This window comes from Macrotis lagotis, chromosome 8, assembly GCF_037893015.1.
Source record: "Macrotis lagotis isolate mMagLag1 chromosome 8, bilby.v1.9.chrom.fasta, whole genome shotgun sequence".
NCBI lineage: Eukaryota > Metazoa > Chordata > Mammalia > Peramelemorphia > Peramelidae > Macrotis > Macrotis lagotis.
In genome coordinates, this window is record NC_133665.1 from 157,600,808 (window position 1) to 157,621,210 (window position 20,403).

The 20,403-nt window shown below is 34.7% G+C and overlaps 1 protein-coding gene across 1 annotated transcript in view; it reads left to right on the plus strand.

Moving 5' to 3' along the window:
• Positions 1-20,403, plus strand: part of CNTN3 (contactin 3) — a 378,875-nt gene that overhangs the window by 158,237 nt on the left and 200,235 nt on the right. Inside the window, exon 4 of the mRNA XM_074198709.1 lies at positions 9,333-9,428. Coding sequence (XP_074054810.1) covers positions 9,333-9,428 — 96 coding nt within the window. The remainder of the gene's footprint in view (positions 1-9,332; positions 9,429-20,403) is intronic.

Sequence of the window (20,403 nt, forward strand, 5' to 3'; positions counted from 1 at the left end):
TTTGTAATTACTCATTTCTCCTTTGATTTTCAGAATTTCTAATTTGTTCTTTAATTAGGGATCTTTTATTTGCTCCTTTTTCTAGCTTTTTTAATTGCATGCCCAATTCATTGATCTCCTCTTTATCTATCTCATTTATCTAAGCATTTAAAGATAACATTTCCTCTAAAGTTATTTTGGCTGCATTTCATTAATTTTGGTATGATATAGTGTCATTTTATTGGATGAAATGATTGATTATTTCTATCATTTGTTGCTTGATATACTTATTCTTTAAAATTAGATTATTTAGTTTCCATTTAATTTTTTATGTATCTTTCCTTGACCCTTTATTACATGTATTTTTATAACACTATGATTGAAAAGCATGCATTTAATCTGCCTTTCTGCATTTGATTATAAGGTTTTTATGACCTTGTGGTCAATTTTGGTAAAGGTGCCATATACATCAGAGAAAAGGGTTTATTCTTTTCTATTCCTATTTAATTTTTTTCTAGATGTCTACCATGTCAAAGTATTGGAAGATTTTATTCATCTTCTTGACATCCTTCTTGTTTATTTTGTGGTCAGATTTATCTAATTCTGAGAAAGGGAGGTTGGGATCCACCACAATTATAGTTTTGCTAAGCCTCCTTGTGTTTCATTCACTTTCTCCTCTAAGAATTTGGATGCCATACCACTTGCTGCATATATGTTTATTAACAATATAACTTAATTGTCTATGATGTATTCTAAGAAGACTGTAATTTCCTTCCCTATCCATTTTAATGAGCTCTATTCTTGCTTTTGCTTTGTGTGTAATCAGGATCGCTACTGCTGATTTTTTACTTTCACTGAAACATATTTTGCTCCAGCCTTTTACCTTTACCTGTGTGTATCTCTCTGCTTCAAATGTGTTTAAGGTAAACAATAAATTATAAAATTCTTGTTTTAAATTCATTCTGCTATGTGCTTACATTTTATGGAAGAGTACATCCCATTCACATTTTTTTTAGGTTTTTGCAAGGCAAATGGGGTTAAGTGGCTTGCCCAAGGCCACACAGCTAGGTAATTATTAAGTGTCTGAGACCAGATTTGAACCCAGGTACTCCTGACTCCAGGGCCATGCTTTATCCACTACACCACCTAGCAGCCCCCATTCACATTTACAAATAAATTTGTTATCTCTGTAATTCCCTCCTTGCTGTCTTTCCCCATTTACACTTTTCGCTCTCTTTTCCTCTTATTCCTACTCACCCACGTTTTGCTCACTTTCCCCTTTAACATTTTTTGAAATTTATAACTTTAAGGGGCAGCTAGGTGGCACAGGCCTTGGAGTCAGGATACCTGAATTCAAATCCAGCCTCAGACACTTAATTACCTAGCTGTGTGGCCTTGGACAAGCCACTTAACCCCATTGCCTTGCAAAAAACCCAAAACAAAACAAAACAAAAAAAAAAAAAAGAAACCTAAAAAATAAATTATCACTTTACCTTTACTTTCACTTTTACCTTCACATTTCCTTTTATCAGTCCTATATTCCCCTTTCTTTTTTTGTAGGGTAGGATAGATTTTTTAAACCTAATTGGGAATGTATGTTATTCCCTATCTGGGATAAATTTATTGAGAATAGGATTTACTCAGTGTTCACACATTCTACTATAATAGGTCTTTGTGCCTCTTCACCTGGTGTTATTTTTCCACTAATGCCTAGCACTCTCCTAGTATAGTCCTTCTTATTTATGTCTTTATTGCATTAACCCTGTCTTGTACCCTACAACCCCTTTGTCAAAATATACTCCTTTTATCTGTGCTGGTAGAAGTACCTTTCTCAAAAGTTGACTGATTAATTGCTTGATTTATTGATAAACAGCATTGCCTCAGAGTCACTAAGTACCCTTCCCTCTTCTGTCTCATTAAAAATACACTTCTCAAGTGCCATAAATCCCATTAAATTATAATTGATTTATACTGCCCCCTATTTTCACACAATCCTCATGAGCCAAAGCAGCATGCAAAACCAAATTATTTCATAGACCTTTTATACCCATACTCCCCCCACCCAACCCTCAAGCACACTCCCTCCAATTGTTGCCAAAGCATCAAACAAATCAAAATTGCTTCATGATGTTTTTAATGGCCAGCCCTTCTAAGTGCACTCTCCCCCTTGTTCTATATAGCACTCCAACCATAGGTCTATAATCCTTCCCAACCAAAGCAAATTCTCTCCCTCAGTGCCTTTAGCCCTCCATCCATGGTTCTGTAACCCTTGTTAACTAGAATATGGATTGAGGCAAGATCATTTCCTAATCTATTTATGTCCAACCCTTCTAAGTATGCTCCTAACTTCTGTTTCTCTTGTACTGCTGCTCTCCTAAATTAAAGTATCTAGAAAAGTAAGGATACATTGTGATTTGATTATGTAGAGTCTCTTCTCCTATCTTTGCTCTTGAAGAGACAGACCTTTACTGAAGATGGACCTCTATAATGTCTAGAGTTGAGAACATATATTGCTCTTTTTTTTGTAGGATCTGTATCTTTAATGTCTATGTAGAGGCTTCATTTAATGTTTTATAGGGAAAAGCTCTGGGAGTATACAAGCTTCATATTGCTATCTTGGCTGTGCCCCATTTTTCTTTAAAAGTATTTTTGTCATGTAAGATGGCATTGGGGTAGGGATACTAGAAGAAATATAGGTAATATAAAACTAAAAGAATTCTTTATTTCTTGTCATCTCTGCTACTTAGTTCTCAACTACTGAAGTAATTAATACATCCATACCTATGATGATTTTTACTAGATATAACTAGGGTGAGTTGATCACAGCTTTGTTTTTGGGATGCTGGAATTTAGAGGATATTGACAATACTTACAGTACTTTAGCAGCAAGAAACAACTAAATTTAGCACCTTATTAGCAAGACTAATTTAATGATACTAAGAAACTACTAGATGGCAGATGGTTCTTTCCCAATACAGCCAAACTCCAGGTGAGTTTAAATAAACTGAGAGCTGCCTTCCTCAGCACTTAATAGGTGGTGTCCTGAGATGTTTCTGTCACCTGGCTCCCAAAACCTATACCCTAGGTAAGATTTTCCTCAACTTTTACTATCACCCTTTTTTTGTGCCACTTGACTCAAAACCACTTATTGCTAATTATGATTGCCTATATAGTCCTCTTCTATAGAAGTAGTTCTTTCTTAATTTTTAAACTCAGAAAATTAGAGCTAGAATTGACAGAGATCATCCAGTCAATTTTATAAAGATGAAACTGGGTCCCAGAGAATAAAAAGAAATAATTGTAATGAGAACTCAGTTTTCCAACCCACCATTTTTTTCCTGCTTGTACTTCTGCCACACAACAATGAACAATCCAAAAATAATTCATGTTTAGCTCTGGGAAACATTATATGAGTTTTGATACCAGTTCTCTAAATTAAGATGCATATAGTATAGTAAAAATATCATGTTATGGATACAAAACTAGTTTCATAGTCAGAAAGAATAAGTATTAATTCTTCTCTCTGACACACATTGCCCTATGTAGCCCTGGACAAGTCACTTCACCTTACTTTGTCCAGTAGTAGTAGTATATAACTAGTTTATAAAGAAACTGTGAAAAAGTTTCTGCTCTTTGTTAGCACAAGTTCTTTTTAGGGGTCTGTCTATACCAGAGAAATCACAGATCCAACCTTAATAAACAAAACAGAATTATGGAAGAAAAAATTAATATATGTTACTTTCATAAACCTGAACAAACAAGCAATGTTATAATACATTTCCCTTCTTTACCTTTCCTTACATAGAATGTCCAAAGAATTCCTAAGCTCTCAAATGTTTATTGTATCTATTCACTGCTCATCTACCAAAACCATTTCAATTCAGTCTTTCACCTGGTCTCTCCTGGTTATTGTCATTGTCTCTAAATTTATCTTGCTGTTTCTAATCTCCAACCTCTAGAATTCTAGAAATCTCCTTTCTCAATATAAAAGGACAGAGGGTGGGAGGAGAGCGTATATTTCCACAGCTACTAAAGAGTTATTTTTAAAAAGCATGGGTCACTCTTTTGCTCTGTCCTTCAAGTCTCAGCTAAAGCCCTACATTCTGAAAGAAATGTTCTCATATCTTAATGCTGATGCCTTCTCTTTGATATTATCTTCACGAGAAACCAAATGGGTTGTCTTCCCTATTCAACTGTAAGTTTTGTGGAGTTAGGGACCATTTTTGACATTCCTCAAATACACAGTCCTTACACAGTGACTGGTACATAGTAAATCATAGATTACTGTTGACTTGTTCATTTCATTTGATTCACTCAGGAAAAATCATAAGTTATTGTCTCTAAGATAACACACAGCTTCTCAAATTTAGCATTTTAAAACCCTTCATAATCTGCAACCATCCTGTTTTCCTACCAATGGATTTATTCTTTTCAGCTACAATTGCTTGTCCTTGCTGTTCTCTACAATTAGTTTATCTTCTCTGGCCTCTGTGCATGTCCGGTATGTACTCTTCCTGTCTCTGCCTGATAGGATCATTTTATTTAATTCATAGTGCCTCTGAGAATCTACCTCCTATGGGAAGTTCTTTTGTCATCTACTTAGATCTTCATATTTTCTTCATGATAATATTATTTTGTTTTACCTATCTGAAAGATGTCATCATTCTTTAATAGAATTCTAATTCCTTGAGTGAAGGTGCTTCTTTTCAAATTGTCTTTCATCACCTAGCCCAGAACTTGCATTTTGATATCTATCTGATAATTCACTGGTATTGGATTTTCCCACAATTTACCTTGTTCCATCCTTAGATTTTCACATATACCTATTAGATGGATAATTTTAGAGGAATATTTGTTTCCTATCCCCCAAATTCCATACATATGTCTTCCACTATTTAAATACTTTATTTTTTTAAACAAAAAAGAGCATCTGAATATAGTGTCACACCTCAGGAAGCTCAAAGCTGGTGGATCACTTGTTCTTAGAAGTTCCAAGCTTCAGTTAGTGAAGTTAATTGGGTGACCACACTAAATCTGGCCCCAAGTAGACAGAACCCTTAAGATTAAGGGACCACCCAGCTATCTAAGGAAGATTGAAGAGGCTTGGTAGGATATGAAACATCTCAAATCTCCTATCCTGATCAATAGTTGCCCTAAGTCTATCAGTGCCTGCAAAATAAGAAGACACAGTCTTCTAGAAACTTTTGTTTTTAATTAGAAATGTAGAGAATATTGAAAGAAGAGAAGAGATGGAAATTCATTCATTAGCACAGGAATTTTGTATTGCTATTTTTCTTTGCTTTTTAAAATTCCCTACCTTGTGTGGATATGTCAATCAAGTCACAGAAGATGCACGAATTTTAAATTTTTCCCTCCCTAATGGGTACATTGATTGTCTAATTGAAGCTACTATTGTTATTAATAGGGTTTATTGTATGATGATAGGCTACAGTGTACATTTTTGAATGTCAATTATATTGCTTCAGTAAGGGAACACTTCCCTTTCCCCCATTAGGAGGAGATTTGGTTTGTGTTTCCAACCATTTCAATTGTTTTATTCTGTTCTGCGCACTCAAGTTAAAATCAATGATAAATATCTAACTGCAATGTAAAATTACTTTGAAAGAACAGCAGATTAAACAGGATAAAGTCAGTGAGAACAGAGATTTGGTTGTTAAAAATAATCTCTTCAAATATTGCTCCCCTCCTGTAGAAGCTATTTATTGTGAAAATGTTTTCCCATTTAGAGGAAAAAGAAAAATTTGGACAGCCCGATTGTACTGTTCCCACTTAATTATAAGCTTGACACTTGATGGTTTGATGGGATAGTGGTTTAGTTCTAAATTGCAGATAATATGAAGACAAAAAAACAAAAAAATACTTTAGCATCATGATTTTTTTATAAAAATAAATCCATGCACACACAAACTTCTTTTTGTTAATAGTTGTGACTCTTATTTAACCATATAACTCCATGTTTTTTGACTTAGCCACTTTAATCATTTCTCAATAAAATTATAGTTATATATATAGATTATATGTATAATTTTTCTTTTATTTTTTACTCTTTTATTTACTTTATTTTTTACCTTTGGATGTATTGAAAGAGAATGAAAGCATTATTCATAAGGATCAAACAGTCCTTAGTATTCATAAACTTTGAAATAGCTAATAATTTGGGATATTTTTTAACATTCTGGACTACTTAGGTATATCATGAAACATGGGCTTATTTTTTGTAGTTTCTCTAGAAGACATTTATGTCAATTTTGTTAAGTTGTGAAGAGACTCTTTCCCAATTGGATAATGTAACCTCTCTAATAAATAAAGTGACAGAAATTACTGTATTTAATTTATCATTGACAATTCCCAGATGTTTAGTGTTATCATTTTCAAGCATGGTAATACATTCTATCTTTTATTTTTCCCCATAGTCTTCAGGTACAAATTATCAACAGATCTAAGTGTCGTAGGTAGGCTTAGAGCAGGAAAGAACTTTAGAGTTAGAAAGAAATTTCATTGCTGTAAAATCAATTTTTAAAAAGAATTAAGAGGGGTTTGCTAGGTGGTGCAGTGGACAAAGCATCAGCCCTGGAGTCAGGAGTACCTGGTTTCAAATCCGGTCTCAGACATTTAATAATTACCTGGCTGTGTGGCCTTGGGCAAGCCACTTAACCCCGTTTGCCTTGCAAAAACCTAAAAAAAAAAAAAAAGAATTAAGAAAAAAAGGAACAGATTGCAGATTGCTGCAAGCTGTGTGACTCAGTCATTTAACCTTTCTCCATTTCAGTTTCCTCATCTTAAAAATGAGGTGATTGGACTCTTAATTGCCTCTGAAGGCAATGATCATACGAAAGAATTATTCAAGTGACCCCTCATAGAAAATAATTACCATGGAAATATTTTTTACCATTGCGTTTACCAATGAGATGAACAAAGTGGAAATAATTCTCTAAAATAATGTTTCTTAGCTTTTCTTGAACTGTTGCTGCTGACAGAGAAGAAGGCAAAAGGAAGGCGATCAAATAGGAAAAATAAAGTGGAATGGACAGAGAATGAGGGGGTATATTCTGGTCTTTGGAGCTAAGACAAGAGAGATGGTCAGGAGTGGAAACTGATGGGAGGTATTAGATTTGGAGATAACAAATCTATAGGTCTTGAAGGCAATTGTCTTCATGCCCACATTCCTGTGGCAACAACTCAATGGGGAAGATACAGTTGGGTTATAAGTAAAAATGAGAGAAATACAAATGACTCATAGGCACATGTATGAAAATATTTATGTTTTGTTGTGGTTTTTCTCTGGGATAAAAATGGTAGTTCATCTATTAAGGGTTGAATAAATTGTGATATATACACATAACATAATATTATTTTGCCATGAGAAATGACACGTGATGAATTTAAGGGACCTTTGTAACAATGAAAGCTTATAGTAGGGGGGGTATATTTGGGAAGTGAGAGTGATATGAAAAAGAACATAAATAAAATATTTGATGAATTTTAATGAGCAGTAAAGTTATGAGCACATTCAAAAGAGCAATTGTGCAAGAGGACTGGACTCAAGTAGTAGTGTCAAACTCAAATAGAAACAGATTCCTACATATTGAATTGGAAAATCACAAATTAACATTATCAAGATTATATTCTATTTTCATTTATTTTATAGATTATTTTCTATTTTTCATTTATTTTGTAGATTATATTCTATTTTTCATTTATTTTGTAGATGAATTTCCCAAATACAGTTTCATCTAGTTGTGTTGTAATAGATAAAGGATATCATTACACAACTATGATTAGGCAAAAAATGGATGTTGTGGGTAGCACAAATGAGGAACAAATAGTGAAAGTCCCCTATACTCCATTAGTATCTTTGCAATACCTTCTTAATCCACCAGAAGAATGAAAACATCTTGAGCATTAATGACTCCTTTCCTTTCCATTTTTATGTCTCTAGCACCTGGATCACTTCCCTGGCAAGTAGTAAGAATTTAACAAATGATTGTTGAGTTGGATTAAAATTGAATTGAAATAAAAATACTAAGTGAATTTCCCGTGGATAGCACAAATTTCCTTTCCTTTTACATTATATATATATATATATATATATATATTTATATGTATATGTATATAAATATATATATATATATATATATATATATATATATATATGTATATAACACTTACCAAGTAGAACAAAGTCCAGTTGAACACTGGTCATGTCTGACAACATATGTCTCTTGTCTCTTTCTAAATATATAGTTTTCTCCCTCTCTTTTGAAAGAAGGGAAACATAATCTTCAGTCTTTGAATTCAAAACTGAATTTAAAAAGAGGAATTATATTCATTGAATGTCTGCTTTAATGAGATTTCCTTTTTTAATGGAAAAAAAGAGTTTGAATTTTAAAATTCACTAATATGAGTCAAAATTAACTTTATTCTTTTCCTTTCTTTTTTTTTAACTTTTAAACAATAACCAGAAGAATGGCAAACATGGATTGGAAGACTTTAAGAATCATTTCAAAAATAATGTTATGTGTTCTTTTCCCACTTCTTTCTATTTGTTTCACTGCTAAAAACAAGGAGGCACACATGAATTATACCAACTGTGCTACTATAAATTGAATTCTACTTGTCTTATTAATTTCTCATGCTGTGGTTCCATTTATTATAGAGAACAAACCTCGATGACACTGAACAAATAGGTCTCATATTATACAAAAGAAAAATGAGTATTTTAAGCTCTTCTGAACCTAACATAGAAACTGATTAGAGGTAAATCTAAAGTTGTTGGTGTTTAAAATTTTTTCCCCATAATGCTTTATTGACAATAAAATATTTCAAGGGGAAAACTATGGAATATTGGTTATCTTTGTAGGAGAAAAATGGAAAGTTCAGCAAGTATTTAGTGGATTCACTCTGAATAACTAGGTTGGCCTTAGTTATTAAAGACTTATTTTTGGTTCAGAGCAATTTCCCCGACCTCTGAATCACATTATCTGATTAATTGGCTCACGTCTACACTTTCTCTCACCTCTGCAGACACAGTCAGCTTTTTATTTGTCATCATTTCCAAAAATCACAAAACTAATAAGATACGGTTTTATCCAGAGTTACTAGTTTCTATGCAAAAAAAATGTCTAGCAATATACATGAAGGCCAAGAAAAATGTTACTCATCTCCTTCCCACCCAAAACAAATGCTGTTTTAGTTTAGATTCACAGGGTTCCTGAAAGTGGGAGGATGCTTTAATTATGTTCTATTAACATATATTTGATCATTGGACACTTAGTTTATTGTCTTTTCTTCCCCCTTGAAACTGAGTTCTGCTCTATTCTGTCTTTAAATAGATCTTGAAAATTTTAAAACTAAAATGAGAAGTACCGTATCGGTCCGAGAAGGACAGGGAGTCGTGCTGCTTTGTGGTCCCCCACCTCACTCTGGAGGTAAGGAGTGGTTTGTTCATGTCCTACATGGAGATAGAGTCAGAGACAATGTAAAACTTGGGGGTATATAAAACCATCATCTTCAAAACAGAGTCACAGTTATGTACCTGATCCATCATTAAAATGTGCCACAAAGATTGCCCATCTCTGGAACATTGTAAATGCCATGCCTTCATTCTAAAAGGGAGAATTGTTGGTGCAAGAGGGTTAATGTGCATTCCCCAGGGCCCTTATTTGCTAATAGAGCCACATTCTTTTGTCATCATTTGTTGTTTACTTCAAGACTCTGTTTGACCTTCTCTCATAGAAAAGGTATGTGAAAAGAACTGATGTTACACACATTGATTATCTTCTCTGTCTACATATAAAAAAGGAATATTTTTGTGGGACAGGGAAGTGGAAGAGTGGCTCTGAGAAGACAGATTTTCTGTGACATTAGCATGGAATGGGATATTGCCAGTGGTTCAGAAGCTTTCACAGTTAAAGAAAAGAGAAAAATGAAGAACGTGTCTTGAATTCTGGATATATTTTTCTGAACAAGCTCATTGTGAGAGCCTTGATTCTTTCAGGGGCAAAAAAGATAATTAATGTATGAATAACTATCCCTATGGAAAGGAGCTTATGCACTTTAGAAGAGTGGCAGGTGAGTAGATGAATAGATAATGACTTTCAGCAAATCATATCAACAGGAAGTGACTGATAACCTTCCCAGAACTGAGTTAGGAGCTAGGTCTGGGCATCCAAAGACAAACAAGAACCAGTCCTCAAGAAGTTTGACATTCTATCAATAGAGATATGTGCAAAAAAATTAAGATGTAAAAATATAGGTAAACCAAAGGGAGTAGAAGACAGATCTCAATCTTACAGAACTCCCTGGTTGAGACAATTCCTTTAGCAATGCAGATAGAACTTCCTTTGCAAATATTAGTTTTGAAGGGTTGACTGAAGTACCAAGAGGTTAATGGACTTATGACTTCCCCAGGATTTTTGTTTATTCATTCATCTTTCACAATTGAAGAGGACCACTGACATTATAGTGGTGGAATCAAGGAATGTGGTTTGTGGATTGTCAGTCCAATAGGAACTTAGAAGGTTACTACCACAGGTTAGGCACAAGTGGTCTGTTTTTTAATATCTGAGATGGAGATATCCCCAGATTTGCATATCCTGGGATTCCTTTGTGCTGCTAGATTCTCTTTTGCTCATGGAACACAGTGCCATCTTTGAGGTGGGCATGCCAGGCTGGTTCACATGCAACAGAATATGGATCAGTTTTCTGCTGCTTATGTTAAATTTGGCTTGACAGTGAACACCAAAAAAACAGAGGTTCTCTACCAGCCAGAACCACACGATCTATATGTGGAACCATCTGTTACAGCAAATGGAATTTGTTTTTAATATTGTGAATAAAATCACCTTCCTTGGCTATATACTTTTCAGAGATGTACACATAGATGATGAAGTTGACTCATATATTGCCAGAGCTAGCTCATTGTTTGGAAGGCTCCAAAGAAAACTGGAAGAGAAGAGATTTTAGGTTGTCTATCACACCAAAGGATTATAGAGCCATTGAACTGACTTCATTATTGTATGCCTGTGAAACATGGCTAATTTCCATTTAATTTGTAAAATAAGCTGTGGATACTAAGGAGTTTTTTGGATTTGTTTGAGCTTTTTTTTTGTTTATTTATTGGGGGGATTTCTTTGTCTTGTTTTTTTTTACCTTTAAGTTGAATTGCCAAAAATTAAATTCTACTTCAAGGAGCAATTCCAATTCCAATCTGTAAAATTAGGATAAATAAATGTACCTAGCACCCATGTAATCTATACTTCAGTTTCCTCATCCATAAAATTTGGATTATAACTGTATCTACCTCCCATGTTTGTCGTGAGGATCCAAGGAGATAATAATTTAAAGTATTTTATGCAGTCCTTACAAGGCTAAATAAAGCTAGCTCTCATGAATCTGTATGTATGGTGTTTTTCCCCCCATAGTTCCCCCAATATGATATATAAGGGTATAGAATTTCATCGTTTTGTTTTTATATTCCCCAGTACTTAGGGCAGTGCCTGGTCTATAAGCATATAGAAGGGGCTTAATAAATGCTAAGTGAATTGAATCTAGTCAGAAGTGATGCTTTTGATTGGTTTGAATTTTGGGGGAAGGTTGAAATGTAGTCAGAATATTAAATCCAAAGAGAAAACAACAGTAACTGGCGCCAACCGCAAAAATACTTAAAGATGCCTTAAACTCTTTTGAATCCATCATGTAGATTTGATGACTGTCCATATTTGCCAGACTATTCCTGTCCTCTAAGTAGGGTTACACCAATAAAGTCCTTGGACTGAACAGACATTTCTAAGGGTTTTTAAAATTAGATATAATCACCGGGAATAGAGAACGATGGCTTGACTGATTAGGCATGCATAGAGTAAGGTCCTCATAGTAAACTAGTGGAGGGAGGACACTGTGAAGATGAGCATTTTCTCATCTCATAAAATTAGGGAACCGTGGTCAATCACAGCTATTCTGGGCAAGGAGGCTCCCATTTATCTCTGCCTTCAGTGATTCCGAATGTTGTTTGGGTTTTTTTTTTGGGGGGGGGGTTTAAAGGACAGGAAAAAAAAGTGAAGGTAGAAAATGAGTCTCTTTGGGAGTGAAGGTAGAAAACCATGCCCAATTTGATGAAAATGGCTCTTAAGAGCCTGAAATATGTCCAGTGTCATGAAGATGGTTCTTTGTAGACCTGTGCTAGAGCTTCTGGGGTAGGAGAATACATAACCAGAGGAGAATATATTTTTTCTCTGGGCCAAGAATTCAGGACAACTATGAAGGTTACAGGGGTACATTGTGAAGCTAGAGAAATAAATTTCAGGGTCACAAACACTAAAGCTATTTCCATTTCCCAGTAGAGTTGGATTCAGGCTTATAAGTTATTGTCTAGGGAATCTGTCTTTAAGACACTCATAATGAAGGCAGGGTTTCAACCCACAACTTCTATGCTCTGACTCTATTCAAGATCTGAGCTTGTCCATCCAGGGGCTTCCTGTCACGTTCTCCAGTGCCTGATTTGAGCAATTTGGATTGGGCATGGGGTGGTTCACCAAACATTAGGGCCTGAATTGATGTGATTTGATCACAGAAAATTTCAGCATGTCTGAAACCATTCACCCTAAACCACCCTACAGTCCTTGATGATTGCTTTGTAAAGAAGAAAATGCTGCCTTTGAAGTCAGTTTAAAACCTGTCTCTGCTTTGGGAGTGTCTGCAAATAAGCTAATAAGTATAGAACTGGAAATCATAGCCCAGTTTGCCATGAAAGAAGAGAAAAGATTCAATGAGTCATGAGGGCAGAGAATAGAAGTGGGGCAGAGGGAGCATCTGAGTCTTAATTATAGTTATTTCTGAGCAATCCTGGACTAGGACTATGGATTGCCAATTATTTTCCCTGTATTTTTAAATATACATACATATATATATATATATATATATATATATATATATATATATATATATGTCTATTTAGGATTTGTTGTTGTATCATATTAGTTGATTTCATCTCTTCCAGATCCCATTTGGAGTTTTCTTGACAAAGATACTGAAGTGGTTTTTCATTTTCTTTTCCAATTCATTTCACAAATGAGGAAACTGAGGTAAACATGGTTAAGTAACTTGCATCACAAAGCTAGCAAGTCTGAGGTCAAAGTTAAACTCAGTTCTTCCCTGACTCTAGGTCTGGTTCTCTATCTACTGTACCATTTGATTTCCTCTAATAACTTTATAAGAAAATTAATTTCAAGGTATAATGTATCATAATGCAATTTTAGTCCAATAATTACTTATATTTTAATGAATTAATTTCAAAATAAATATTATGTTAGAGAGGCAACATAACTTAATGGATGGAGAGCTGGTATATTTAGGCCAGGGATAAGAAGGTTCAAATCCCATCTCTGAGTTTTAGCTTTGTACCCAAGGACAAGTCCATTAGCCTCTCAAAATTCTAGGTATCTCTAAGACCATAAATTACAGGAATCCAATGACCTACCTGGGGAAAGACTATCTAAGAACCCCCCCCCCCCATATCAGTAAAATTAAAGGCTTAATCTCTGTCCTCTAAATCAGTAGTGTCATTTCAAATAGACATGAGACAACAAAGCCAAATCCTTATGAATCACCAGTTGACTTAAAGAAATCACATCCTGAGGGACAGCTAGGTGCTGTAATGGATAGAGCTATAGCCCTGGAGTCAGGAGGACCCGAATTCAAATCCAGCCTCAGATACTTGATACTTGCTAGCTTTGGGACCTTAAGCAAGTCCCTTAAGCCCATTGCCCCACAAAAACCAAAACCAAAAATTATCCATGTTTTATTGTATTTTATTTGTTTTGTTAAATATTTTCCAGTTATTATAATGAGGTTCGGGCTGTTCTTGAGAGTGTCGTGCCTGCAGAGAGTCATTAGCAGAGATTTTAACACCGATACCCTAATATATCATGCAAAGAAAAACTAGAAGCAGTCAAATTAACAGTCCAAGAATTGAGGAATGATTCAAAAAAGTTGGGTACTTCTGTCCCCAAAAGTAATATCCAAGGTGCTGGAGACTGATCAGAAAACTAAAGCTTACTACTCAGGCTGAGAATGATTTTCTCCTCCCAACCCCCAACCAAGGCAGCTGGGAGATTGGAGGGAGAGGGGACCATGTGATGTAAGTGATAATAGGAATTGGGATCAAAGTTTCCCTTTCATTCCTCCTCTCACCTTAATCCTTGCCTTTGCCTCTCCCTCAGAATTTTCTCTTGCTTCCCTTGAACATCAGTCAAACCTCTGTAAGCCTCTATTTAAAGATAAAATGACATTGACACATTAAGGTCTAAGAGATTATGGAGAAATAGACATTTTATCTTCTTTCTTTCATTTTTTCCCCAGCTGGGAAAAGGCCAGGGTCATAATTAGAAGTTTGCCATTATACTACTCCCTCTGTGTCCAAGCCTAACCTTTTTGGTCATTCCATCATTGACAGTGATTAAAAACGATGATTTTCCTCCTAGAATTCCTTAAAGTATCTTTGGCTTAAATAGAAACATTAATTTAGCATTCTTTAAAAATCAATATTGTAGTTTCAATTAGGGAATTAACATTTGTAGAGAACATTTTACTAGACACTGAGTAAGATTCAAAAAGACCTGAAATATGATTCCTGAGATGGTAGAGTTTACACTTTAGCAAGGGTCACAGATCATTGGCCTAATCAGTTAATGATATGGCTATTCACAGACAGTTAATTTCAAAAAGACTCCTCAGTTGGCAACTAATAGATTTTTACCCATAAAATATAGTCAGTTTCAAATTTTAAAAAATTAAAATACTGTTTAGTGCTGATTGCAACCAACTTCTTCCAACCATTTACTCAAAGAAAGAATTCATTATGTACAAGTGGGAACCATTGAATAAATTAATTGCCCTCTTTCACTTCTAGATTCTGAAACAATATATATAATATATATATATATATATATATATATATATAATAATTCATTTATGACTTAAATGGGTAAGAAGTATAAAATTGCATAGGGACTCATGAACTGAAATGACCTGCCTGAAGTTACACAGAGTATGAGGTGGGATTTGAATCCAAGTCTTCCTGTCTCTAAATTTGGTTCTCTAAGTCAGTGAGTTAATTGATGGTTTAAAGGATTACTGCCTCATTTAGGACTCTGTCTTCCACTCTTTCAATAGCTTTCTCTATCATTTGTTCTTTTCATTATCAATCCAGAGTTCTCCTAGACAGGGGAAGAGACCCGGAAATTACCAGGGTGATTAAGGAATCATGAATCAGAGGCAAACTTTTGGACTCAAGGTTAATTAGCTGGCTATTTAATTCTCAAAACAGTTAATCTCTATGTAAATAATTAGAAGTTGATTACATTATCATTCCAGCTGACAAAAAAAATAACCTCCCCCCCCAAACTATTAGTAATTCAAATGTACAGGAAAATCTGTCCAATTATAATTATTCAACACAAGAATGATAATATTACCTAACTTGTATAATGCCTTTGGTTTCCAGAGAGCTTTCCCATGCACTACCTGGCTCAGTCCTTGAAATAACTCCATTAAAAAAGCAGGGCGGATGATATTTGTTCATTTTAACAAATGAGGAAATTGAGTTTCATAACAGTTAAATGACATATAGAGTTGGGACTGAATCTAAATCTCTTGACTGTTTCTAGAGCTCTTTGTACTACAACACAAGCTGATCTCTATCATTAGTTCTCACAGGAAAAAAAATGTATTTCTTTTAACCTTATTGGTTTGGATTATACATCTCAGTAGTTAATGTTTATGTGGTGTTTTTAGATTTGCAAAGCAGTTTTGCTTTTACTATATATCTCTCTCATTTGATATTATTGTTCTTAAACACGTGATGAATGCAAACAATTACTGAGTAATATCTTAGTCATCTAATATCGAGTTAAATATTAGGAGCAGATTTTCATCTTGTGTTAGCAGGGACAATTTACTCAACATACAGAATGGGTTTGGGCCAGTTCAGCTTAATGTTTAATCAGCAAGCAGGCATCGTTTCCCAGTGAGTTTTCCAAGACCGTGCTGGATACATATTGTTCCCAAAATGGTAACCATGCACACTGGCATTAGGTCTATAACAACATTGCTTCTGAGATGTGAAAGGGAAGGTGTGAGTTGCCAAACAACAGGTAGTGCAGTCTGGGGTGACTTTTTTGCTAAAAATTGCCTCCTGAAATGTAGTGTGACAGGGGTGAGAGCTGTTAGCATCATCCACAGATGGGATGGGATTTACACCTCCTGGATCAACAGATTCTTTGCCAAAATGAACAAAAGAAAGTCATTTCAGGTAGATGAGACTGTGGAACCAGAAGGGAAAAAAAAAGTTCGATACTTAATGATTTATAGATGCTCCAAAGACTACAAAAACAATCATTTAGGAAGGGGGAGCAGACTGTATCTCTATTGAAAGGGGGAATGTTTGTCAGAGATTGCTGCCATTGATTTTAATATTTTAGATAAAAATGAAGAAGTAGAACTTTAAAATTTAAGAGTCTTTAGGACCAAGTGTGGCTGCCCATTCCTGATGCCAGGAGAAACTGAGGATGGTGGGTTCTTGAATTGAGAAGTTTTCAACTAAAATAAAGTAAAGATGATTTGGGAGCACAGTTTGATAAGCCCCTGGATCCCACTGCTTGTAGAAGAGTTTTCCTGACTTCAAACACGTAACTTTATGCACCATGGTGCACCGAACTGTTCCCATAAAAATCACTAGTCCAGACCCCAATTTAATCATTGACCAAAATCTTATCATTGAGCTTTCATGTAGGAGATCATCAAAGCTATTTTTAATAATTACAACTCCCAGTTCCTCCCCATCCATTAAAATTTACACGTATAATCAGCTTAGAGTGGTAGTGACCTATGGCCAGGGATAAGGACTGTGCACCAATGACTTCATTGGTACAGGAGCTGTCTAGTTCAGTAATCTCCTTCTACCAATTCAGCTCAGCAGATATTCTCCCAAATCAAAATATAATAGAAGACTGACCAGGGAAGACACAGTCCTGAGAGAATTCATAATTGGTCTTGGCCAGCAAGTGAACTAAATGAATGCTTGATATGCCTACTCCTGAAAACAAATTGTGACATTCCCCCACAAGAGATTATACACAAATGTGGTATTACTATTTTCTATTTTCCTTCCTTTTTTTGATAGCTACACTATGAATTGGAATGGATACACAAGTTCTCATTGGAATATGCTCTCTTTCTTTCCTACTAGTCATCAGATTTATATGAGGAAGGAGGATGCTCTCCTAGAGAGTTTCCTCAGTCAGTGAGAGGTCAAATTATCTGACCAGAGTCAAAGGACTAATATGCCTCAGAAACAGTATACAAACCAAGATCTCAAAGGCATCTCAAAGATTGACTTTCTGGTCAATATTACTCTCTACCAGTTCAGGGTTATTATAGTATATTGGACCCCTTTGATCATCTAGCAAAGGGGGGGATAGATTCCTTGGAATAATGTTTTTAAATGCTTAAAATAAGATTCATTGAATCACAGAAGAAATCAATTTTATTGAAATACAATTGTGGAAACACAATCCAAAATGAAGCAAAACAAGTTCATGGAACCTAGTTTAAGGACCCCATGTTAGATATGTTTATATTAAATGTTAAAATGATTTTTAAAAAATAAGTCAAATTCTCAGCAGTAGAATAATAATTCCTACATGACTTTGACTTTTCTTTAATTAAATATACCAAATTCATAGGGCAGATGTTTTTAAGGAACTGACCTTAAAGTTAGGAAGCCTTGGGGACAAGCTCACCTTTAATACATATTGACTATAGGACTCTAAGTCCCCAAAAGGTGGAGATCTGTATTGATCAATGAATCGTGCTCCTTGTGAATTCTCTAGAACAATAAAATGGTGTGTATCAAAAAACAATACCAAAAAGTTATTAACATTGATTAGATTGACTAATGTTTTTGAATATTTTGAATCCTAGAGATAGAAACCCAGGATATAAACAACAAAACTGAAACTGATCATTTTTAAGAGTGTGTTGTGTGTGTTTGTGTGTAAATGTGTGTGTGTGTATGTGTGTGTGTGTATGTGTGTGTGTGTGTGTATTCTAGCAGGTTACTGGAACAGATTTAATGAATTAGTTTAGGAGGATAAGCCATCATAGCTCTAACATAAAGAGATAAGGAGAAATGAATTGTGTTTGCATCAGGTTTCAGCAAGTGAAAGTCAGATTAGGTGCATGATAGTTTCCCCTTAGAACAATTACATTTACACTTTAAATTTATTATTACACAAAATAATCCTATATTTCTAGAAATTCTCAGGGTCAAATAAGATTCTTGGGAATAACAAAGGAATTGATGATGTTTTAATGTTTAAGAGTCTCAGATTTTCATGTATACCTAGAAATGGTTGACAATTCCTTTATAAATTGTTTACAAGAAAGTAGCATGATCTGCATCTCACTCTGTTACTATATGCAAAGAGGCAATAGAGTATGAGGAAAGGAACTATGATGGAAGGGAAAACGAGTTGACCTTTGCCTTGGGGAAAATATGGGTTTGAATTTTACTTTTGGCTTCTACCCGTTATGGATTATAAACTCCTTGGGGGAAGGGACTGTTTCATTTCTGTCTGTACTGGCAATACATTGAGAATAACAGATGGAACCTAGGAGGTACTTAGTAGCCAACTGTAGACTATGGAGACAAGACTGGTGCACTGGAAAATATGATGTGTTTACAGTTAGAAAACATGGGTTAAATATGTTACATATTACTAGGTCATACACAAGCAAGTATGTAGGATTCAATTCCCCCTTTTGTAAAATCCAGGTGTTGGAATAATTGGCCTCTAATAATTAAATGTATGGTATCATTATCAATTATCTTATAACCATGCTTGAATTACTTAATCTTGGTGAACTTCAGATTCTCCATCTATAAGATGTATTCATACCTGCCTTACCTTGATCCAAAGATTGTTTTGAGGAACAAATGAAGTGATGCCCCAAACTTGTTTTATATAACTTAAAAGCCCTATATAAATGTTATCCAGTAATATTATTTACAAGATGTATACACAGAAAATTACTTCTCTCCCACCAAAAAGCTGTGAGCCTGTTCTCTCTGTCCCGATGGCAATCACCCCTGTAGTTAAAGAAAGATCTGTACACTTGAGAAGATGCTTCAGTCAGAAACTTATGAATGGGACTTGGAATCCTCCAGAATACTGAATTTAATTTAAAAAATCATAAAGCCTGGATGAAATGTTTCTATTTCAATAAAACCTGGTTTCCACTTTAACAAAAATAAGAGACTGCAAAAGTCTTTGTTTTCTTAGCAGTCAATTAAATTTATTTGCCTCTGTTTCCTCATCTGTAAAATGAACTGGAGAAAGAAATTGTAAGCTGCTCAGCTGTCCTTGCCCCAAATGGGGTCAGGAAAAGTCAGATACAACCAAAATGACTGAGCAATAACAAATATACCTTCCAATTCCAACCCGTGATCCTTTAATCTTCCTCATTTGCTTTAATATACAGAAAGAATTTGTTTCCATAGTTCTCATTGCTCTTAGACTTAGATATAAGAGGCTTCTTGCCTTAGAAGTTCATGGGATCATTAAAGTTGGAATCAATCAATCAATCATCCGGTCAATTATCTGTTTGAACCCAACTCCATTGTATAAATGAGGAAACCAAAACCTATAGAGGTAGTGATTTGCCTAAGATCACACAGCAAGCTAAAGATTGAATCAGAATTAGAAATCCAGTCACCTGATATAATAATTCAGGACTCTGCTTTACAAACAATTATAGTCACACCCCACAAGATAACTCCCATAATCCTGAATATATGACTAATTATTCTAGATTTATATTTATGTAGAAGAAAGAAGCAACTACTGTGTCTCCTTTCTTCTACCTCTTATAAACCTTTTCATCCTTTAAGGTCTGGTTCAGGTACTGTCGTTTGTGGGAATCCTGTTTTGATTTCACTCAATCCATTTGATTTTTTTCCCTCTCCAAATTTCCATATATTATTAATTTGCATAAATAATAAATGATTGTTGATATATGGATGGATTATTCCTAAGCCTTAGGAGAATTTCAGTTGCTAGAGGGCAGGGATTCTTTTGTGTCTGTCCTTTTTTCTTTCCTTTTCCTTTCTTTTTTTTAACCTCCAAGGTCTAGTACAAGACATAGCATACAATTTGCTCCTTTGATGTCCATGTCCTTTTGAAATTGTTCCATAAACTTGGTAATTAATCTGACTGTCCTGAAGAAAGAATAAAGAATTATTCTAATTCCATCCCTTTCCTACCCCTCCTTTTATAAAAACAGCTTTCCCCCAGTAGAAGTATTATGTTAAAATTAAAAATGCTACCAAAATTTACAAGAAGTTGG